The 25,835-nt window shown below is 37.4% G+C and overlaps 1 protein-coding gene across 1 annotated transcript; it reads left to right on the forward strand.

Moving 5' to 3' along the window:
- The first annotated feature begins 502 nt into the window (after positions 1-502).
- LOC112045420 (odorant receptor 13a-like) lies at positions 503-24,221 on the forward strand. The gene is made up of 11 exons (XM_052886692.1): positions 503-587; positions 758-916; positions 1,070-1,362; positions 1,849-2,028; positions 13,080-13,647; positions 14,618-14,783; positions 18,461-18,557; positions 21,371-21,472; positions 22,323-22,411; positions 23,867-23,933; positions 24,150-24,221. Exons 1-11 carry the CDS (start codon positions 503-505, stop codon positions 24,219-24,221), a joined length of 1,878 nt encoding a protein of 625 aa, XP_052742652.1.
- The last annotated feature ends 1,614 nt before the right edge of the window (positions 24,222-25,835 follow it).

Raw genomic sequence — 25,835 nt, forward strand, 5'->3', positions numbered from 1 at the left:
GGTAATTATTTTAATCAGTTAATTCGGTGTTTTAACTGTAACGACTGTTTTAATTGTGATAAAGCTTCATTATCGGGTAAATGCCATAATTGCGACGAGGTAGGTCACCGCAGCTTTAAGTGCGAAAAACCTCCCTCCAGGTGCACGGCGTGCAATCGATTCGGTCACCTTACTCTACTCTACAATTGAGACTAAGACTACGGCTACTTCGGGTAACGATCTTAATCACAAGCAGATCTCAGAAGTACAGACTGAAGATGTTGGAATTAATAAATACGTCATGGACATCACTGTCAACGGATCTACGGCCATTCCTTCACTGAAAGACCAGACATCTTGATAATTAAAACCCCAGAGGAAATTAAATTTCAAAGGATCGTCCCAAATATGCGCGCAGTGCAAATTTCCACTGCTTGTCCTATGCTAGATTGTGTAGTATATTTAAAAGAGGACCATAAATAAAATACTATTGGAAGCTAAAATTAAGTATGCCATCGTTTACATGGACGATATATTATTGATCCCATCAAAGAACTTCGAGGAAGGTTTACAGAGACTGGAAGAAGTATTACAGCTACTAAAGCAAGGTGAGTTAACTTTAAAGCTTAGTAAGTGACATTCCTTTCTTGATACTATAGACTTCCTGGGATTTGGCCTGGTAGTAGAAAAATAGAAGCTGTCAATAATTTCTCGGACTTTCAGGTTTTTTTTAGACGCTTTATTAAAAGATGTGCAATCCTTACTGCACCATTAACAGATTTGTTGCAGAAAAATGTAGCATGGTCGTGGAACAATGATGCTCAACAAGCATTCGAAAAAGTCAAAGAGTTGCTAACAGTTCGACCTATTCTTGCGCTGTGTGACCCCAAGGCAGATGTAGAACTACACACAGATGCATGTAAGGTAGGTCTAGCAGGTATATTGCTTCAACGGAACTCCAATAGTGCATTGCAACCTGTGTCGTACTTTAGCCGAAAGACGACAAGCGACGAACGTAAGCTACACTCTTATGAGTTGGAGATGTTAGCGGTTATCGCCTCGTTAAACAGGTTCAGGGTGTATCTTATAGGAATACCTTTTAAAATTTACACGGACTGTAACGCGCTTAGAACAACGTTAACCAAAAGGGACTTGATACCCCGGATATCTCGCTGGTGGATCCAGCTACAGGAGTACGACTGCACTATAGAATATCGTCCCGGAACTCGCATGATGCACGCAGACGCCCTTAGCAGAAACCCGATAAATAACACAGTGAGTGAAGAGCATGTTCTAGATGTCTTAGCAATCGAAAAATCGAACTATGATTGGATATCAACGGTGCCGTCTGCTGATGATCCATCTATTGAAAAACCCACGGATGTATACAAAAATTATAAACTCAAACGACAGAGTTTATATAGAGTCGTATAGTAGGAGACGAGATAAAATGGTTACCTCGAGGCGTGAGATGGCAGGTTTTGAAGATGAATCATGATGACCTAGGTCATTGGGGGTTCAAGAAAACTTTGCACCGCATTAAAGAACATTTTTGGTTCCCAAAAATGCGCAGGTTCGTAAAAAAATATGTCGCCTCCTGTTTAGAGTACGCCCATCATAAAGCTCCTGGTGGTAAACACGAAGGGATGTATATATAAAAGGTAACCAAACCTTTTCATACTGTGCATGCAGATCATTTGGGACCCTTCATCAGAAGTAAGAAAGGGAACTGCTACTTGCTAGTAATTATCGATGGCTTCACAAAATACGTTAGCATTAATGCAGTCAAAAATACTAAATTTATCACTTCAATACGGGTGATGAAGCAATATGTAAGTTAATTTGGAGTTCAGTCACGTTTAATTACAGATAGGGGAGCGGGCTTTACCAGCAAAACATTCCAAGACTTCGTTAAATCATACGACATTTGCGACTCCTAGAGCAAACGGTCAAGTCGAAAGGTTTAACAGGACAATTTTAGACGCGCTAGCTACATGCAGTCATGGCGAATACGAGAAGTTCTGGGATGATGATGTTGAAGATATACAGGTACAACTAAAAACAAAACTATACAAAAGAACCCCTGTGAATTATTATCTGGCTTTAATGTAACCAGCAAGACAGAAGGTAAGTTACGTAATATAATTAGCGATACAATCAATAGGATTCCGGTAGAAGAATTAGATGTGATTAGGAAAGAGACAGGAGAGAAAATAAGAGCAACAGGTAAGAGACGCAGTTAACTACTATAAACATAGAAAGGCGGCAACACAATATAAAGAAGGTGATTTAGTTCGAGTGGCAAGGCAAGTACCTCACAAAAACTTGTATCAAAATATCAAGGTCCCTACCGCGTGGTAGAAATAACGACAGATTTCTGATTGAAGACACACCTTTGACACAAAAACATGGCCGGAAATACGAATCCGTGGTGTCTGTTGATAAAATCCAGCCATGGATGAATTACAGTAGAAATTATGAATCTGAATCTGAATCTAATACTGAAAAAGAAGATTAATGTAAATGTCTGGTTGTGTCTTCGAACAGAAATTACTTAATATTATAAACCATTATACATTATGTTAAACTTAACAAGTGTAATTATAAGTATTTATTTTTCTCGTTAATTTTATTTGCTTATTCATTTTTGATACTTATAAAAGATTGATTAAAAAATGTATTTATTCACTTAATTAATATTTTTTAGTAGCTAATATATTATTCATTAATTAGGACTTATAAGATGATAAATGTAATTTAAAAACTTTATTCTACGGATGCATTAATTTTATTCACTAAGTTTCATTTCTTTATTGTTAAAAATCACCTATGAATGAAATAAAAAAATAAATAAAAAAATAAAAAAATGTTATATCTACACTTTATTTTTTAACTTAAGTGTAACTTACAAATAAGTTTAGTGATTATATTGAAATTAATGTATTAAAAACAAGCGAAGGGACTCGCTTAGGGTAGGATGGCCGAGCTGTTAGGTTTCCGTAGAATTATATGTCTACTAAATAACTGTTATATGTACTTTCAATTCTAAAAGTGTTATTTTTGATTCTTATTTAATAAAAAGATGCTCAATTGATGTCGACCAATCAGTGAGCACGAACAATCGCAGACGTCGACCAATCACGGCCGACCAACTGTGGGTCGGTAGGGGGGTACGACGACTGCGGTCGAGTCGGGCATTCAGTCTTGAGATTTTGCAGTGATTACTAAAAAGTGTTACTAAGTTAAGATAAGTGAATAAATAGTAAATTTGTTATTGTGCACTACGACGTTTTACTTCCACACTGGCCTGAACCTTACATGATGAACCGACAAACATTGGACAGATTGGTTCGTGTAATAAAATTACGTCAGAATGCAAATACTTACATAAATTTATCAACAGTCTGTAACAAGCTTTTTATATACCCCAGACAAATAAGGATTTTACCTCGAAATGAGAAATAAGCTGTAAACTCGAATATACATTCATTTTGGTGTGCTAGAAGATCTCTCAAGAGTCCCATAAAATCTCGTGTCAGCGCCGTAAGGTCAAAGTAATCAAGGTCAAAAGTCTTATTAATCAGTTTTTCGCGTTATCTAGGTTCCTTTAGCTCCAATGTAAGCATTTAAAATAAAAATTGTAGATCATAAAATTAGAAAAAAATTGAGTTTAAATTTTTTGAAGTGATAACTTCATAAGGGGAGTAAACCGCTTCGTAACGTAACGCGTTACGGCGCCACTCTGTCTGGTTTCCGTTTCTCTCATTTGTGTACGCCCAGTTTTCGAAATAGAGGGCAGAGAGCCCGCATAAAATATGTATTAAACAAACTCGACGAGTTTACCTCACTTTATTGTAATTTATAAAAAATCCATGGTTTCCGAGGGATTTGTGAAAAATAAATTCCACGCGCGGTCACGGGCGTCCGCTAGTAAATAAATAAAATAAATAAGTAAACCTCGATCTAATTATGAATTTTAAAATAATTAATTGTTCAAAACTAAAGAGACATGTACGAGGGTTTTCGCGACAAAAATATATTAAAATCCCTTGAAACTAACTACGGGCGAAGACGCTTCCCGCAAAGCTTATGAAGAGTTATGCCTCATATTTTATATGGGAAGCGAGGATCCGCATCCATATGTTCGTTCAGACGATTAAATCCGTACCATTATTCCTATTTGCCTCATCCCTGCACATCTGCATTCTTCCGATAATGTTCCCAAATGGTTTATAATATGGGTAGAGACTCTTATTTATGTAACCAAACTTTTATATTAAAACGTTGGGATCTTACTTGGGTAATTTAAACACGATTTTCACCAAACTTTAACGAAAATTTAACCAAATCCAGGATATCTTCTATACTTATAATAAATCTGTAGAGAAGTGAATTCTGTACATGAAATATATTTCAAAAATAACTATCGTGGGATAGTGATTAGTGATCGATACCGATGCCAAAAATGCAATCAGTAAAATTTTAAAAACTAATCGACGGATTTTAACGAAACATGGTACAATTATTCTTCATATTCCTGGGCTATAGAATATACTTTTCATAACGCTACGATCAATAGGAGCAGAGCAGTGAAGGGAAATGTTGGGAAAACGGAAAAAGTTACTCCATTTTTACAGCGATACTACCGTAAGGGCTGGATTAAGGAAGTCTGAGGGCAGACAAAGTCGCGAGCATCCGCTAGTTCTCAATAAAGGTAAAGTCAAGAGTGCTCTAAACAGACGAAGTTGTGTGAAAGGGTTAATAAGAACGAAAGAAGCAAGGGAGATATGCAAGGATCGTAGGAAGGACTTGATCTCTGCCTACCCCTATAGGAATGAGGCGTTATGTTATGTATTATATGTTTATCAAAGTAAAGAAGTTGTGGTTTAATAGTAGTAGAGCTTTTTGAGACGGAGCCTGTCTGGGCAGTATTACCACCAATCAGCGTTGCTGTGTTCAGTGTTTGTTCAGTTACAGTGTTCAGACCAATTATATAGGGACCTGCCTCGCTAGACATTCTCCGTCTGTACAAGTACATGATCAACGATCTAATGCGTTTATAAAAACTATTTCTATAGAATCGATGTTTCATTGTTGTTTTCGTCGTGTAAAGAGTTCCTTAAAAATGTCAGTGCAGTAAAGTAGCATTTTATTTGTAACTTAATTATATAAAAAATTTATAAATAATTTCTTAAATAATTTAAAAAATTTTAATAAAAAAAATTCAACCGACTTCCAACTCAAAAATTAACCTATACTAAAAAGCAAAAAATAACATCTTACCTATGTGCTACCTTCTGATCAGTTTGAAGGCGGTGCCAAGCCAGTGATGTTTTAATTCAAGCCGTTTAAATTACACAATTTCTGTGGTTTTTTCAGAAACGGCTTTAATTAAAACATGACACTGGATTGGCACCGCCTTCAAACTGATCAGAAGGTAGCACATAGGTAAGATGTTATTTTTTGCTTTTTAGTTTAGGTTAATTTTTGAGTTGGAAGTCGGTTGAATTTTTTTTATTAAAATTTTTATTTTTTAATTTTTAGTGTTAGCACACCTAACTGAGTGTGAACAAAAATTAATGAGCAATTACTTGAAACGTTATTTTCTTATGATAAGTATCTAAGTCCTACAATCCCAATTTTAAAAATACTACCTTAACTCATATACAAAATTTCAATCCCCATTTATCCGCACGTATGAATATTCAGAAAAACGTGAAAGGTGATTCTCCTTCATCTTCATCACCAGACCTCTAATACAGTCACAACCTATCCAGGTGGAAAGTTCTCATCAATACAAAACTATCAAGTCAAAACACAAGGTAGCTACTGCGTACCGTTGAGGAGTTCCCTTAACTATCCTTCGTCTTCATCACCAGACCCCTAATACAGTCATAACCCATCTAGGTGGAAAGTTCTCATCAATACAAATTTATCAAGTCCAAACACAAGGTAGCTACTGTGAACCGTCGAGGAGTTCTCTTCACTGTCCTTCGTCTTCATCATCAGACCCTTAAGGTACCTGCTGTAAATCGTTGACGAGTTCCATCGTCTGTGTATCGGCTCCATCATCAGACCAACTCCAGACCTTCATAAAATTGTAGTGGTTTAAAATACCTTATGGAAACACTAACAAACGCACTAGCCGTCCCTACGATTTTTGAAAGTTCCTCTCAATTTCTCCAGGATGCCATCATCAGATCCTGACATGAAAAAAATGGGACCACCCTGGAATCAAACCCTTCAAAACAAAAAAAGAATTTTTAAAATCGGTCCACAAATGACGGAATTATCGCTGGACATACATAAAAAAAAAAAAAAAAAAAAAAAAATTCTAAAATAATTGATACTATGACGGAAAAAATATCAATCAAGTGATCGAATATTCTGTGTGCAATGTTATTTTTATTCTGTGTAAAAATTACACGTGCGTTTTTACGAAGATAACTTGTGAGATTATGGGGGTAATCTACTGAAATTATTCACAATTAGAAATCCGTGTAATTTTTGGTATCATACAATTTTAACCCCATATTACGGGTACGAGAACTACGTAAATCGCACAAAGATTTTTAATAAATTCAAAAAGCCTACACTCAAAAAATGATTATAAAACGACGCATTGTTACGATCGCAGCTTGCATAACAATTTCGATGATCGTATATCGTAGCGAAATAATATTCCACGTAGCATCCTCTACAAAATGTATATGCACAAAAAATCAAAGTTCCTCGTAAAAATAAAACGGCTATGATGAATTCTATGGACGGATTCAGGCACTTTTCTTTATAGGTTTCATTACTCAGAAGGAAAGGTACGCCACCTGAGGTCCTCGAAATCCTTCCTGCATTGCAGTGGTATGAGGCGCCTTGCGGGTACGTAGAAGTTTACATTTAATAAGTTGAGAATTATATTTTGTTTAGATATTTAGAATAGTTTCAGATTATAAAGCTGAAGAGGTTGTTTGTTTGTTTGATTGAACGCGCTAATCTCAGGAACTACTGGTCCGATTTGAAAATTTTTTTCAGTGTTAGATAGCTCATTTATCGAGGAAGGCTATATGCTATATTATCCCCGTATTCCTACGGGAACTGGAACCACGCGAGTGAAACCGCTTTTACACAAAAAATACTGAGTGGATATGACTGAAATTTGAAATGGAGAAAAATAATTGTACCTAAGATTAACACATAAACCGGAATAATCTAACCTAAAAATAGTGCCCAAGGGATTTAAAAAAAAAAAAATTTACGCGCGATTTGAAAAATATAGACAGCTATATTTTTGAGGTCATTTAAAATTATTGGTAATATTCCTTAAAAATATGAATCGATGTTTTTAATGATAAGTAAAGTCCCAATCTTAAAATAAAGTTATGAAAGTTAAATGAGCCTTTATTTGAGAATAGTCCACATCTCTACAAACTCAGGCAGGACCTTCTAGAAATCGATTAAAATGATTATACTCTAACAAGGTTGGCGACTCCTGTCCATTTGTCAAATAAATAGAAGGAATCGCGTCGACGTGATATAATAGTTCAATCTTCGTCCCGAGCGGAGATTCCTTTATTGCTCACAAAATGGGCATTCCTGATTACGAAGAAATTTCCAAGATTAAATTAGTTTTGGTATTGTGGACATCCTTTTTGACAAGTGGTGCTGTTATATTAAAAAATCTTTTTAATTTATTTACAAAATTTTAATTTTGGTTTTGGTTTAACTATAAATTGATTTTTTGTATAAATTATAGTAGAAGAGGAGGAAGGAATTTTTGGATTTACTTGATCGTGGCAGACGATTCTTTGCATTTTGATGAACCACCAAGCTAGAGTCCATTTTATTAATTTTTCTCTTAAGTGCATACTAAAACACAGAACAATTTTTTTTTATTTTTTATAACTGAAAAAAATAGAGGAAGTTATTGAGCAAGTGGCTAGTTACCACCCTACGGACAAAGACGTACCGCCAAGCAATTTAGCGTTCCGGTGCGGTGTCATATAGAAACCGGAAAGGGGTGTGGATTTTCAATCTCATATCAAGTTAGCCCGCGAACGCTATAGTATATTTTTCCATGAAAAAATCCATGGTTTCCGCGGAATTGGTGAAAAACTGAATTACACGCGAACGAAGTCGAGGGTGTACGCTCGAGTAAGCTACGAGTAAAAAAATGATATAACAATCTAGGCTACCAATTTCAGCATAGCTCTTTATTAAATCTGCAAGATGTCTGAAAACTTGATATACGCCCATGGCAAACTTGTAGTAAATCGCCAAGTTGAAAAATGATGTCTCATACTCTTGTATGATTAAGTATAGAACATCGCCAGCGTAGCGTGTCTCGAGTTGAGCGTAATCTTTGAAATGGAAATTTATATAGCTTATAATGTATTTAATAGAGCCTCGCGAAGATGCTCCTACTACTTTAACCCGCAAACGGTGACGTCAACTTGACTCACACCAACTGTGACGCCGGTCTTAAGTACCGGGTTTTTCAAGAGAATATTTTCAGCATACATTATCATTTATTTTTTTATTATAGTAAGTTCTTTTAACTATCAAACAAAGATATTTAATTAATCTCAGCCCAATTATTGAAATTTTACTTATTATATTAAACAACTTCGCTTTAACATAATATGTAATTTTACTAATATGTTTCACATTATTTAAAGAAAATGGCACAATAGTCAATGTTTTTCTGGCTTTACTTCAAACCTTTAATTAATTAAGTCGTTGTCGTCCTTATCAACCCATAGTCAGCTCACTGCTGAAATCGAGTCTCCTCTCAGAATGAGAGGGGTCAGGCCAATAGTCCACCACGCTGGCCCAATATAGACTTCACATACGCATACTTACATAAAATAAACAAAAAAATGGCAAATACCTACTCTTTAATTCAACTACGACTTTTACTTACGTATACGGTGACACAGTCCGGGTTGGCACCAAAACTCCAAAACTCATGCGCCTAATTTGACTTGAACATCTTCTACTAAAAGCAGATTGAGTGGATGATGGAGACAACGAAAATCTTTGGCAGTAGCAAAAGTTATTTTTTTTTTATTCTTTACAAGTTAGCCCTTGACTGCAATCTCACCTGATGGTAAGTGGATGGAATCGGGCCAACTTGTTAGAAGGAGGATGAAAATCCACACCCCTTTCGGTTTATACACCACATCGTAGTGGAACGCTCAATCGCTTGGCGGTACGTCTTTGTCGGTAGGGTGGTAACTAGTCTCAGCCAAAGCCTCCCAGACCTGGGCCAATTAAGAAAACCTCAACCAGCCCAGAAATGGACCTCTGTCATGTAAATCCACCACGCATACCACTGCGCCACGGAGGCCGTCAAATTTTACAGGCCCGGTCTCACAGACACACGCGTCACTGTTGACGGGTTAATGCACTCACGGTATAAGCTGCAGAGGCAAAGCAATAACAGAGTTTGCAATAGTGTTGTAAGAGACTTTTAATCTTAATTTCAAGACTGGGGTCTATTTATCTTTGTCCTTATGCTTAGAATATAGAACAGTTTTAATATTATGTGTTCGAGCTAGTGACTAGTTCTTCGAGCCCTTAGAATGTTTAAATCAAAATAATTTTAGCTATAAAACTGCTGATACGAATTATTTAGTTAAAGATAATATGTACGCAGTGAGTCTTTTATTGACTTGAACGAATAAAATAATAATAATCTGTAATATCCAATCTGGTTAGTTTTAGTTCTTATTTGTGTGCTATATTTACATTTATTTTTTATTCTTCCTTAACATCCCATATTCGACTCACTGTTGAGTACGAGTCTCCTCTCAGAATGAGAAGGGTTTTAGGCCCACCACGCTGGCCCAATGCGGATTGTCAAACGTCATATCGTCGTCGTCATCAACCTATATTCGGCTCACTGCTGAGCTCGAGTCTCCTCTCAGAAAGAGAGGGGTTAGGCCAATAGTCCACCACGCTGGCCCAATGCGGATTGGCAGACTTCACACACGCAGAGAATAAAGATAATTCTCTGGTATGCAGGTTTCCTCACGATGTTTCCCTTCACCGTTTGAGACACGTGATATTTATTTTTTTTAAAATGCACACAACTGAAAGACATGGGTCAGATACAACCTCAGTTTGAAAGCAAACGTTAGGTAGCAAAAATAATTTTAATAAAGTTATATTAGTTTATAAAGTATTCATCATAAATCCAACGCTAGTTGAAGGTATCCCCATTATTTATGAAGTGTTCTTGATAGGTGCCGACACATTAATTTGAACACAATACCGATGAACGTTAGTTATAATAGGTATTTATTTGCATATTTCACAATAGATGTAGTGCAGGGCATAATGTATTCATTAAAAAAAATTAAATTCATTCTTTCGCTTGTAAAATTTTCCGATACGATTTTTTTTAATATCCGGGCTCGCCTTATTTTATAAAATATAAAAAAAAATTTTGACGGCCGCGTGGCGCAGTGGGTAGTGACCCTGCCTTCTGCATCCAGGGCTTGGGTTCGATTACCACAACTGGAAAATATTTGTGAGATAAACATGGGTTTTAACTTAATTTAATACCCATAACACAAGCTACTATGTATGCTTACTTTGGGGCTAGATAGTGATGTGTATTGTATAAGTATATTTAATAATTTATTAAAAAAAAAGTTTATGATGACACTTAATTTAACGACTTAATTTGAAAAACGTTATAGTTTAAAAATAGAAAGAAAAAATAATTAGGCTTCAAAAAAGGTTTTTTTGCAGATTTTTTTTCATATTCTATAAGATATTTTAAATGATAAAAGTCCTTACACCCACTACAGTATCTTGGACTAATCAGTAGTTACTTAAATTGCTTAAAATTAAAAATTGCCAAAAGCCATAATTTTCTTGAATTAAATTTGGAACTTAAATATAATTAAAGAAAATTAGGAAAGGGGTAGGATAGCTGTAGGGTAGGGGTAGGGCGGGGGTAGGTGTTGGGTAATGTAGGGTAAGAATAGGGAAGAAGTGCACAAAAGTCAAAGTGAAGCTTGACCGGGTCCGCTAGTACAGCTAAAAAAGTCTGCATAACAGCACATTTTGAAAGGGACAGTTTAAATGTAATTTTCTTAATTATTTTCTATTACGTTCACTCTATTAGGTTGTAATAACGTTTAATAACTGTAAAACGGTTATAAATTGCCCGAAAATTTAGTTTGTAGATCGTTCGAATCGTTAACGAATTGATAATTTTACAAAATAGCCAGCCTGAATAAATTTCCAAAACGTAACTATGTCATTCTATGTGGATATTAAAAACGATGTGCAAACAAAATTTCAGCTTTTATACAATTTCAAAGGGCATCACAGGATTTCATTGTATTTTTTTAATTTTTTCCTTATGGCTCTAGTAAAGAAATGGAAATAAAAGTGTACTCGTAAATTGCAATTGTGAGCGAGAGGACGAAAAAGAATGGCTTAAAGGAAGAGATGGTTGGACTGTGTGAAAGTAGATTACATCCCAATAACTACCTACTAATATTATAAACACGAAAGTTTGTATGGATGTATGTTTGGATGTTTGTTACTCTTTAACGCCGCTACTACTAAAGCGATTTGCCGATAGACGTTGGGGTTCCAAAGTGCTGGAAGCAGCGCCGCACCGGAAAGCGCAGTGTTGGTCGACCCCATAGGTAGACCGAGGACATCAAGTGGGTTACAGGGAGCCGCTGGTTACTGGCGGCCCTTAAGATCCCTATGTCCAGCAGTGGACGTCCATCGGCTTTTAATGATGATGGTGATAATGAAGACACATAAGTAAATATAACATTACATAACAAATTCCATAATTAACAAAAAAAAAACAAAACAAGGACAAGGAGATGATGATACATACATATGTAATGGTATTATTATTCCCATGAATATTACCTATGTCAAACAATTTTTTTCACGGAAATGATTACGAAAACGACAATAAACTCAAGCGAAGTGTGATGTTACAAGTAATAAGGAAAATGAGTCAGAAAAACCGAAAGAAACGTAACATGTAAGGGAATTATCTCGTTTACTTCAATTGCGTACAATGATAAAGTTTTTTAAAGACACTTCTTATCTTTTTAATGAGTGGTCCAATTTTGATATTTATTTAAGTAGGTTTAGTATACAAGCACTTTTGAAACTCACTTTTGGTTGTGATATGCTTATGAAAAGTCAATAACTTGAAATAAAATCCCGAGAAGAGCCCAGAAAAAACTCAGCTAGGTTTTTATTAACACTCTATACTTTATTTAGTACATCTACTTTATCGATTCCCAAGCGTCAGTCACTAAACCGTGATCAGGCTAACACTGACTGATATGTGTCTCGCTGACATAAGTGTGGTGATTACACACACATTAGTTATGTATAATACGTAAGATCCAAGTATGTAAATGATTGTAAGAGCCGCACCTCGTGCTTGTCGTCACTGGATAGCTACTCTTTATTACTATTTTCAATAATTACTGAAAAAGAAAAAGCTGAAACAGGTAAGTGGCACAAGTATGCTTCTCTGACCAAGAGTTCCATATTTGTTCCGTTTCCGTGGAGACCCTTGGGCTATGGAGTCGCAGTGCCAAAAAAAAAATCTCCGAATTACTTAACCACGGCTAGTTGCTTCAAATGGTGACAGAAGAGTTGGCTTATTTTTTGCACAAAGAATCTGTCTGGCTATTCAACGCGGAAATTCAGCCAGCATGCTTTCTACCATTTTGTTCATATCTATATGTATGTTTATTAATCTTCAGGTTGTCTGATCTCAAGAATATGTTCAGCTCTGAGCTTAGAACCACCTTGAAAATATTTTTATACAAAAGACACCATTGTTAATTTTTTTTTTTGTGTATCGTTTACGGCGCAATTAAGAACATTTACCAATTCCTCGAGTTAAATTATTGGAATGACAGTTATAAATACGGCACAATTTTTTCACAGCGTATTATTTTAGTCTATAGGTTTTTTACTCTCACTTTTTCTCTTCACTTTCGTCATTATTTGCCTACGGTTCATACTAGAGCTAATAACCTAGCACAGTCTTTTATGTGATATAATTTTGTGTTAATCTTCTTTTAATAACTTTTAATTTTCAGATGAATATGAATATTCCGGATTTTGAAGATTTCTTCAATATAATAAAATACAATTTTTGGTTCATCGGCATTCCTTTTGATAAGAGGGAAATAAAGTTGAGATATTTCATTCTTCTTATTATTATAACAACTACAGTCTCGCAGGAGGCGGCGTTCTTTTTCTCGAATATTTCGGCGGAGAACTTTCTCAAGTTGACACAATTGGCACCATGCACCTGTATTGGGATCTTATCAATTTTGAAAATTATATTCACAGCTTTCAAAAAACAAAACATTTTCAATCTATGCCGATTCCTTAACCAGTTGTATAGTAAAATGCTCGACGACCCGTCAAAGAGAGAAATCGTAAGACGGGATTTTGCATTTTTGAAAATTTTCGTGAAATATTTCTTCATTTTGAATTTGGTTCCAATCTGTATTTACAACTTTTCCACGCTGATATTTATGTTTTACTATTATTATACAAAAAATGTTATAGTTTATAGTTTACCATACGCACTGCTTTGTCCATTTCCAACGGACGTGTGGTATACGTGGATATTCGTATATATTCAATCGATATCTGCTGGTAAGTATTTAAAATTTTTATTTGAGTATCGGTTTAGAACGTGGACTGTAATAGTGGTAAAGGAGATGGTCCAAAATTGTATGAAGCCCAGGATCAGTCAGTTGTACCCTGGCGGAAATGAAAGTGTTATCGACGCGTTGACCGCTTTTAAATTTATATGATTTTAATAAATAGTATAGGAAATAGTAGTCTGTGACGGACGCTCGATCTCGTGTTGGCTTCAGTATGCTCGTGGCGTTCGAGCCATCCACATCTCTTGTTGTGTAATTCTTTATGGGTTACTTGGGATAGGCGGGGAGAGTGACTTGAGTGGAAAAGGGGAGTGTTTGATATCAGTCAAAGGTACCTTTAACCCTACACACATCGTTCACGAGTACGTGACTTCACTCAAGGTCATTCTCTGCCATTCTAGGGTCTTATTTTGGTTACAATTTGATTTGTTAAATAAGTTGTCCTGACAAGTGTTGTGAATCATAACCTATGTTCGACATTAGATTTTTTTATTTTTGTCTTATAATAAAAGAAAATATATTTTTTTTAACTATTTTAGATTATACAAATCTACGAATTTATTTTTTTCTTTCGAAATAATATTCATTCTCTCCCAAGAAATGCAACACTAATATGGGTAAGTAATAATGGCGAATTGATGAAGTTTCCAATGTAGTAGTCGATTTGACGTTTGCTGTCAATTGTCATGTCATAGTTGCTTTTTGGGTGCCATCTTGATATAACTCAAAACTTGGGTTATAATTTTATTTATTTCTTTTTATTTATTTTTTTGATAAAAGAGCAGTGCTCTAATACTCTTTAAAAAGATCTCTAACAGCATCAATAAGGAAGATACTGAGGAATAATAAGGAAGCTGCCAAAATAACATTCATCTTCCTTTATTCTCATCGAATCATATTTTCACGAATCACGAAAATAACAACGAATGAATGCGCCACGAATAACTCTAAACTTTCAGGTTTTATATGCGTCCTATATTTCACGACAGTGGATGCTCTATACTACGCATTGACATCTCATATTTGTGCTCAGTTTGTCTTACTTAGTGAGGAAATTCAATGTTTGGACGAAAATTCATCGCACAGTCTAGTTGAGATCGTTAAACAACATCAATATGTTTTGAAGTAAGTAAACTTATTATATTACGAGTATATTAGGTATCAGAGGGCCTAGTGGCAGTTTGATACTGTTATGATCGCGTAAATGTAAACGCGAATTTCTAAGGAATTTAAACAGCGCCATCTAGTGGTGCTACTGCACAACTGTTTCAATTCCATATGAATTCGTTTACGTTAACGCGATAGATAGATTTTCGTTAACGGGGTGTAAGAGGGAGGCTAGTACCAGTCTGTCTCCCCAATTGTCAACCTCACCTGCTCGTGGTGCACCCTGCAGATGGACCGACGAGGCTCTGGCGACCGACGAATGGCGGTATATCCGTTCCCAAAGGCTAGATTATGAAATGCCTCAGGCCGGTGTCGGGCAGCAGCGACATCGGCGCGAATAATCTAGCACTGCGCTGACCAACCCGCATGCCCAGCGTGGTCAGTATCGGGCAATACTTTATATGGACAGAACAAAAACAACACAGCCCCTAGTCCCCGGCAGCCCCGCTATTCCTGGCTCTGGCAGCGGTTACGGTAACGGCGGGGCAAGGGGTGTTAAGAATCTCCGGCAGAGATTCCGCTGCCAACCCCGACGACTAGACCTGGCAACATACAACGCACGCACTTTGAGGTCCGACGAAAAGGTCATCGAGCTGGAAGAAGTTATGAGCAAGTTGCACTGGGATGTCATAGGATTGTCTGAAGTCCGAAGAGAGGGGGAGGGCTCGATAATCCTTGAATCCGGCAACATGCTCTACTACCGGGAGGGCGACCAACAGTCCCAGGGTGGTGTCGGATTTATCGTTCACAAGTCCCTCGTGAACAATGTTGTAAAAGTCGAGAGTGTGTCGAGCAGGGTAGCGTTCCTGGTCCTCCGAATTACCAAACGGTATTCGTTGAAGGTTATACAGGTTTACGCACCGACCTCGACACATCCCGACGAGGAGGTAGAGGTATTGTATGAGGATATTTCTAAAGCCATACATGCCTCAAACTCTTATTACAATGTTGTGATGGGGGATTTTAACGCAAAGCTGGGCGAACGTAGCGGTTCAGAGTTGAAAGTGGGACGATTTGGGTATGGGCAACGGAACGATAGGGGCCAAATGTTGGCTGACTTCATGGAGAAGGAGGGCCTCTTTATGATGAACTCCTTCTTCAAGAAGCCACCACACAGGAAATGGACCTGGATGAGCCCCGATGGTTCCACAAAAAATGAGATTGACTTCATCTTGTCTACCAAAAGGCAAATATTCAACGATGTTTCTGTGATCCATAGGGTGAAAACCGGTAGCGATCACCGAATGGTTAGAGGCACGTTGAATATCAATATTCAGCTGGAACGGTATCGACTGGTGAAGTCTACGCTCCGACCTACTCGTGCCCATATCCAAAACCCCGAGTCCTTTCAACTAGAACTGCAGAACCGCTTTGATTGCCTAGCAAATTGCGAAACTGTGGACGATCTGAACAACAGGTTCGTGGAAACTGTCCATTCCGTTGGGTCTAAGTTCTATAAGACCCACCGTACGAAAAGAACCAAAAAGTTCTCAGACCATACACTTAAACTCATGGAAGAGAGGCAAGAAATGAGATTGCAGTCTTCAGCAGATGCGTCAAAATACCGACAAATCAGTAGACAGATCTCTAAGTCGCAAACCAGCGACTTGCGAAACTTTAATACCGAGCGTATTAAAAATGCGATTGAAAACAATCGCGGCTCGAAAGTTTTCGCCAGAGATCTGTCTATTGGACAGAGGCAGCTGACGCGTTTGAAGACCGAGCACGGTAATCTGATTTCTTCCAAGCCCGAGTTATTAAGTGAGGTCGAGAAGTTCTATGGACAGCTATACACGACTACTCAGCAGCCTGTTGACAACTTGGCTAAAGACCCCAGAGCCAAGTTGACCCGACACTATACCGAAGATATCCCGGACGTCAGCCTATACGAGATTAGTGTGGCTCTCAAACACCTGAAGAACAATAAGGCGCCAGGTGAGGACGGAATCACAGCAGAACTCCTGAAAGCGGGTGGAAAACCGATACTTAAAGTCCTTCAGCGATTGTTCAATTCCGTCATTCACGAGGGCACGACGCCTGAGGCGTGGCATAGGAGCGTGGTGGTTCTGTTCTTCAAAAAAGGTGACAACACCTTGCTGAAGAATTACAGACCCATCTCGCTGCTAAGCCATGTTTACAAATTGTTCTCGAGAGTCATTACGAATCGTCTCGCTAATAGGTTTGACGACTTCCAGCCTCCCGAACAAGCCGGTTTCCGAAAAGGTTTTAGTACCATAGACCACATCCATACGCTGCGGCAGATTATACAGAAGACTCACGAGTATAACCAGCCACTTTGCTTAGCGTTTGTGGACTATGAGAAAGCCTTCGATTCGGTGGAAACCTGGGCTGTGCTAAGGTCATTGCAGAGATGCCGAATTGATTACAGGTATATCCAAGCGTTGAAGTGCTTGTACGAAAACGCCACTATGTCAGTCCGTATTCAGGATCAGACTACGAGGCCAATCCAGTTGCAGCGAGGAGTGCGTCAGGGAGATGTGATCTCTCCGAAGCTATTTACCGCCGCACTGGAAGACGTCTTTAAGCTTCTGGACTGGGGCGGGCTTGGCATCAACATCAATGGCGAGTACATCACTCAACTGCGGTTCGCGGACGATGTAGTCATCATGGCACAGACTCTGGATGACCTTAGTACCATGCTCAATGACCTCAGCAGCGTTTCTCAACAGGTGGGCCTGAAAATGAACATGGGCAAAACAAAAATAATGTGTAATGCTCATGTATCGCTCCACCCAGTTATAGTTGAGAACGCTGCACTCGAAATTGTAGACGAATACATATACCTAGGACATATGATCCAGTTAGGTAGGTCCAATTTCGAGAAAGAGGTGAACCGTCGAATCCAACTCGGCTGGGCTGCATTCGGGAAACTTCGCGACATCTTTTCGTCCGAAATTCCTCAGTGCCTGAAGACAAAAGTCTTCGAACAGTGCGTGTTGCCAGTGATGACCTATGGTTCCGAGACTTGGTCGCTAACTATGGGCCTCATAAGAAGGCTCAGAGTCACACAGCGGGCGATGGAACGAGCTATGTTAGGAGTATCTCTGCGTGATCGAATCAGAAATGAGGAGATCCGCAGAAGAACCAAAGTCACCGACATAGCTCAACGAGTTGCGAAGCTGAAGTGGCAATGGACGGGGCACATAGTGCGAAGAGCCGATGGACGTTGGGGTCCCAAAGTGCTGGAATGGCGACCCCGCACTAGTAAGCGCAGTGTTGGCCGACCCCTCACCAGGTGGACTGACGACATCAAGCGAGTCGCAGGGATTCGCTGGATGCAGGTGCCTCAGTATCGTGATGTTTGGAAGTCCCTACAAAAGGCCTATGTCCTGCAGTGGACGTCCATCGGCTGATATGATGAACGCGATAGTAGTAGTATGAAAATATTGAAAACTCCCACTAGCCACACAGTTCTATAATACAAAGGGTATCCTACACTACTCTAGAAGGATCATACCATATTTGGAGCTCAATTAAAATATTTTGTAAACTTTCCGAGAAATCTAGAACAGAACCTTTGTTGTTTCTGGTTGGTTAGTAAAAGTTAATTTCAATCACTGATGTTTTGTTATTTTTGCTTTTCGTTTTTCATAAACTTGTATCTCTTATTTCAGGCTATCTCAAGATCTTGAAGAGATTTTCCGTGGATCTAATTTGGTCAACGTTCTGATTGGTTCAATAGAAATATGTGCTCTTGGGTTCAATTTGGCTGTAAGTTTCAGCATAAATTAAATATTTTTCTATCACCAATATAACACTTACTAGCGGAGGCACGCGACTTCGTGCAATTCATTTTTGGACAAATCCCACGGGAAACGTGAATTTTTCAGGATGAAAAATAGCGTATATGTAAATCCAGAATAGAATCTCCAAATTTCAGCCAAATCGTTTCAGTAGCGACTGCATAAAGGAGGAACAAACATACACACACACACAAACTTTCGCATTTATATCACATATAGTGAGATGTGATGTGATGTGATTAAATAATAATGTATATCATTTCAAACTAGCCCTACTTTCTCAATTTACATGATACCAATTTTTAAAAAGTCATTGACAAAAATAATAATTTTAATTTTTAATCGACTTCCAAAAAGGAGGAGGTTCTACGTTCGGCTGTATGTATGTTTTTTGTTTTTTTTTTTTTTTTATGTATGTCCAGCGATAATTCCGTCAATTATGGACCGATTTTAAAAATTCTTTTTTTGTTTTGAAGGGTTTACTTTCAGGATGGTCCCATTTTTTTCATGTCAGGATCTGATGATGGCATCCTGGAGAAATTGAGGGAAACTTTCGAAAGTTGTAGAGACGGCTAGTGCGTTTGTTAGTGTTTCCATAAGGTATTTTAAACCACTACAACTTTATGAAGGTTTGGAGTTGGTCTGATGATGGAGCCGAAACACAGACGATGGAACTCGTCAACGATTTACAGCAGTCACCTTTTGTTTGGGCTTGATTAATTTGTATTGATGAGTACCTTCCACCTATATGGGTTGTGACTGTATTAAGGGTCTGGTGATGAAGACGAGGAACAGTGAAGAGAACTCCTCGACGTTTCACAGTAGCTACCTCGTGTTTGGACTTGATAAATTTGTATTGATGAGAACTTTCCACCTAAATGGATTGTGACTGTATTAAGGGTCTGGTGATGAAGACGATGGACAGTGAAGAGAACTCCTCGACGGTTCACAGTAGCTACCTTGTGTTTGGACTTGATAAATTTGTGTTGATGAGAACTTTCCACCTAGATGGATTGTGACTGTATTAAGGGTCTGATGATGAAGACGAGGGACAGTGAAGAGAACTCCTCGACGGTTCACAGTAACTACCTTGTGTTTGGACTTAATAAATTTGTATTGATGAGAACTTTCCACCTAGATGGATTGTGACTGTATTAAGGGTCTGGTGATGAAGACGAAGCACAGTGAAGAGAACTCCTCGACGGCTCACAGTAGCTACCTTGTGTTTGGACTTGATAATTTTGATTAATAAGAACTTTCCACTTAGATAGGTTGTGACTGTACACACGCAGTAGGTATGCTAACACTAAAAATAAAAAAATAAAAATTTTAATAAAAAAAATTCAACCGACTTCCAAGTCAAAAAATAACTTTAACTAAAAAGCAAAAAATAACATCCTACCTATGTGCTACCTTCTGATCAAATTGAAGGCGGTGCCAAGCCAGTGTCGTGTTTTAATTAAAGCTGTTTCTGAAAGAACCACAGAAATTTTGTAGTTAAAACGTGTTTAATTAAAACATCACTGGCTTGGCACCGCCTTCAAACTGATCAGAAGGTAGCACATAGGTAGGATGTTATTTTTTGCTTTTTAGTTAAAGTTATTTTTTGACTTGGAAGTCGGTTGAATTTTTTTTATTAAAATTTTTTTGTCTGTACGTCTGTCTGTTTATCTCTGAAATAGCTGAATCGATTTTACCGAGACTTTCTATGGAAGATAGAGAAGGTTAATAAGCTAATAATTTACTTTTTATTCCGACAAAATACATGGTTTCCGCGGGATAATGTGAAAAACTGAATTCCACACGGACAAATCTTGTCCACTAGTATAATATAAGGCCTCAATAACATACACATAATAAACATTATTTAACAGTAACAAGTTTTTAGGGAACTAATATCGCCATACTTATTTCTGCCGCCATACAGCAATGCTGTGTTCCAGTGTGAAGGGTAAAATTACAGATACTTGCGGCCTGAGGGGCTCTTTGACGTTGAGGTCAGGTCGCCTTGCACCTACACTGCAGTGTTACTCTGGTATAGGCGATTATTTTCTACTTAAAATAATTATCTTTATTATTTCGTAAAGCATTAAGTATTTATACTAATATAATCAAGAAGAAAAGATTTGATTGTTTGTTTGTTTGCATTTGAATAGGCTCTGAAACTAACAGACCGATTTAAAAAATCGTTCAGTAATGGAAAGTGTGACCACCACCACCACCAGAGAGTGACATAGGCTATATTTTATCCCCGTATTCCCACGGGGTGAACGCAGGTGAAACCACGGGGTTCTGCTTGATATAAATAAATCAGAACATTTTTAGATTTGGGTCAATAATCGGTATCTGAGAGGTTTTTTGTCAGCCATTTGGTCAGTTTGGATTATAAAATTAGCATGTGCAACTAACATAGCTAGTAATATTTGTTATAATATAACCTTACTTAGACTTAGAGTTTGTAAAGTTGTACCTAGGGGAAAACTGCGGAGCGTCAACTAGTAAAATATAAACATAAACACAACAACATTAGCTGGTGGGGGGCTACGCTGTGGCTAGTTAACACCCTGCCGACAAAGACGTACCGCCAAGCGATTTAGCGTTCCGGTACGATGTCCTAGAAACCTAAAGGGGTGTAGACTTTCATCCTCTTCCTAACAAGTTAGTCCGCTTCCATCTTAGATTGCATCATCACTTACCATCAGGTGAGATTGTAATCAAGGGCTAACTTGTAAAGAATAAAAAAAAAACATAGACAATGCTTTATTTAAATTTTGTTTACAGGTGGGACAGTTGGCTCAAATACCGGGAGTTCTTTTGCTGTTACTATCCATTCTGATTCAATTATTGATGGTCAGTGTGTTCGGAGAAAATCTTATTCGAGAGGTAAGTCTTGTAAAAATCGAAAGTGGTTTGGATTTACATACTCCTCCTAACAAGTTAACCTTCCATCTTAGATTGCATCATCACTTACCACCAGGTGAGATGGTAGTCAAGGGTTACCTTGTAAAGAATAAAAAAGAAAAGTTAAAACAAATAAAAATATTTTATTTCGACTTACAATGGTACATAGTAGTGTTAGTAAACATTAAACTTAACTTAGGATACTTACCTAATTCTACTTAAAGAAGAATAGGATGATAAACCCTCAGACTTCTTTTAATCTATACTAATATTATAAAGCTGAAAAGTTTGTTTGTTTGATTAAATGCGCTAATCTCAGGAACTACTGATCTGATTTGAAATATTTATTCAGTGTTAGATAACCCATTTATCAAGGAAGGCTATAGGACATATTATATTATCACCGTATTCCTACGGGAGGCGTTAGCTATTAATATATATATCTAGCTATCGCTGGTTCTAGTCTATCATTACGTTTTTGTTTTCATTATCTTCTTCTTGAACGCATTCTTCATTGCTGAAGGTCGTGTCTGCTACTGCAGTCCCTTGTTGATACTTTGTTTACAATTCCCCTCCACACAATCTGGTCCTCAGCTTTTCTAATGGCTATTGCTACAGGGAGGTCTGTAACTTAACCTGGTCAGACCAGCGACTAGGTGACCGGCCGCGTGGTTGATTCCCCTCGCCCACCACTAGGTAATTGTTTATCCAGGTTATCTGGAAGGCGTCGGGCTATGTGACCAAAGTAACTTAAAATCCTCTGGTAACTTGTTTTCATTAGCGTTGCGAAATACATTTGCGCTAAGCTTAATGATTCACATTTCACATCCAGAGCGCGAAGATCGGGGACGCTGCATTTCAGTGCAAGTGGTATGATATGGATGCGGTGGCGAAGAAAAGTATTTATTTCTTAATATTAAGGTAAGGGAAAAGACATCTTAGTCGATAAGCAAAGTTTTAAGTACATATATTTTATTCTGACTTGAAGCTACTGTTACACATGCTCATTTCAAGCACGAAGGCATACTACTAATGAGCAGTTGCTACTTATTAGCATGTGTATCGCAACATTGCTAATAATGAGCATGCTTATTTCGAGCTTGCTCAAGAATCAACAGTCGTGCGATTTATGAGCATGCTACTTGCTGCGCGGGTGGAAGGGGGCGTGCTTTTAGCGCGTCTGAACATGTTTGTTTATCGAGTATGCTAGTCGATCAGCATTGCTATTCGTTATTCTCTTCACCTTCATCTCTCCCTTTCTACCACAATACTATAGACAGAGAGCGATAAATACAAATTAGCATGTATGATTGGAATGTTTGCTTTGAGCATGCTCATTCAGGAGCATACTTAAAAATAGCATGCTTATTGCTAACAAATGTAAACTTATAATAAGCATGCTCGTATGGAGCATACTTAATAGCACGTTTTTAGCATGCTATTTTAGAGCATGAGTAACAGTACCTTTAATATCGTGTCACCTACACCTTTACAATTTTTTTACATGTTAGCCCTTGATTACAATCGCACCTGATGGTAAGTGATGATGCAATCTAAGATGAAAGCGAGTTAACTTGTTAGGAGGGGGATGAAAATCCACATCCCTTTCGGTTTCTACACCACATCGTAGCGGAACTCTAAACCGCATGGCGGTACGTCTTTGCCGGGTGGTTCGTAACTAGCCACAGCCGAAGCCTCTAACCAGCCAGACCTGGACCTGGATAATTATAGCCCATGATATTCACAAATAACGTAACTTTCTATTGGTAAAAGAATTTTCAAAATCGATTAAGTAGATCCAAATATTACAACTACAACTTCAATTATCTCTTCATAATTAAAGTATTAAATATAAATATCAATCCTCCATATTCATAATCATGGATAAGGATTTAAACCTCAAATTTCTTCAAAGTAATGTGGACTACTATTTAAAGTTCACTTTATATTTAAGAAATTTAAAGTTTTAATAGTAATCCATGTTTATAAATAAGGCCGTAAGAGTATCATCATCATCATCATATCACCCGATAGACGTCCACTACAGGACATAGGCCTGTTGTAACAGCGCCGGCCCGAGGTAAATTTTAGAATGGAGCGAGATCCAATTATGGCGCCTTTCCTGTTTGCTCCTAACATTATATACTAGGGACGTTTGAAAAGTTCGTAGCCTAACGTATATCGGAATGTCACTCCAGGCGCCCCCTAGGATTTGGCGCCTGGAGCGACCGCTCCGTTCGCCGTATGGACGGTCCGGCCCTGTGTTGTAAGAACTTCCAAACATCACGTTACTGAGCCATCTGCATCCAGTGAATATTAGTATTCGCTGGATGAAGATACGTAAGAGTATATTAATATAATCAATTTTGTTTTCAGATCAAACAAACCACAGCAGTTGACTGCTTACAAATTTTCCGTCATATCCTACCAAAACTTTGCGAAAGTAAGTCCAACTTAAATCTTTGTTGCTTCTATTTACTTTTGAGCTAACTTTTTTAGGGTTTTGTTTTTCAATGAATGAATGAATGAATGATATTTTTATTCATGAAAATGTAGGTTTAACATGATGATGAGCCTTTATACATTTTACCTTAACTGGTGTATGAATTATCTTAAATAATTAAATAAATTCATAGTTAAATTATGTATCTTTTTTCAGATTATCAGCACATCGTGGTCTTATTTTACCATTCTGAGAACTATGTACTCCCCGGAAAACAACGTAGTATAATTCAAAGTGCAAAACTTTATTTCAATTTTAATATATTAAAGTAGATTATCTTCTTTAACAACGTAAAAATTAAAATGCACCGCTAAATATTGTGTTTTATTTATAACTAGTGTCCATTGAAAGTCCCGTTTAAATCGGTTCAGCCGTTCCAGAGGTTAGCCGGGAGAAACAGACACAGACAGCGAAAATTTTTATAAAAGCTTGATTATGTTTTAGTGTCGTCTAACTATAAGCACTTGAGAAAACACAGTTATCTTAAAATCACAGATAGACACTTCAATTTAATTTATATGTATTATTGCTATTTTTGGGTTAGTAACTTAGATAGTCCAATAAAAATATTCTTGAAATTTTGTAAATTCAATCAAGTTAGAGCCGCTGGATGCAGACGATTTAAAATCGAAAAATTAAGCATTAAAATCCTTAAAATATTTGCATTTTACGCCCAGTAGTGGATAGACTTCGGCTGATGATAATTTAGCATAGTTATTTGTCTATAATATTTAGAAAAATTAAAGTTTAATTTTCGATTTACAAATTACTGTAGTGTTTGTATCTACTAAATGGATACCTATATTTACTGTCTCATATAAACTCGGAGTGGAGGGGTAAAGAGCCACTCTGTCATTGTCGTTGGTGGAGATCGGACGTCCGGTGCAGGCCTCAGCAGTGTAGTGATGAAGCAGTGATTTACTGCTATTACAGTAAGAACAAGGGACCTTACAGTTACAGATAATACAACTATTTCTTAACCATGTTTATTATTCCTTACAAAAACTAACAACTATTTAAAAGCTAAAACGATCCGCAAAATATGAGACAGAATTAACAAATCGAGCCACTTGATATTAAGGAATTTTTAATTCAGTAAAAATTAAGTCAAAACAAAACACAAAGGAACTAAATAGACATTAGTTCAAACAACAAACATTAAAAGATTGCCAATAAAATATAGAGCAGAAGTGATTATTAAAGAAAGACAACAAATCACAGTATCAAAAGGAATCGACGATCCGAACGGTTTTGATATTTCAACACCCTTTAATTTCAATTTCATGTTGACACCACAAAACGAAGATAACCCTACTTTGTTATTATATCTTAGGGTTGGCACGAAGACTACACGAAATTTCATGTGCTAATTTCATGACCTAAATGATATTAATATTACCGTCATAAGCTGTGGCGTGCATAGCGTTGTCAATCAAGGTACGCACTAGTATTAGCCGATTAACCAATTTGGAAAATCTCCATTTGAAAAAATATTTCAGAGTGCTTAGTGAATTGTACGTCATTTTTTCAGTCCACTAAAAGATACATGGCTCACCTCTGTCCTTTAAGATAGTGAATTCTAAATCTAAATCTCTAATCTAATGACCGCAACTTACAGTGGCAGTCGTAGGTTGGACTTGGACTGATACCGTTTTTTTTTTTTTTTATACCGTTTGACTGTAGAATACGTTCTATTGTAAACTTTAAAGTACAACGGTTAACCCGTTTCACTGTGAATGATGAAGTCCTTAGTTTGCTAGGCTATGAAAATACGGGGGTTATCTTCGTCCACGAAATTCTCAGGTTCTGGCATCAGGTATAGGAAGTTAGTGGGATACATTA

The sequence above is a fragment of the Bicyclus anynana genome, chromosome 17 (genome assembly GCF_947172395.1).
Source record: "Bicyclus anynana chromosome 17, ilBicAnyn1.1, whole genome shotgun sequence".
In the NCBI taxonomy this organism is placed as follows: Eukaryota; Metazoa; Arthropoda; class Insecta; order Lepidoptera; family Nymphalidae; genus Bicyclus; species Bicyclus anynana.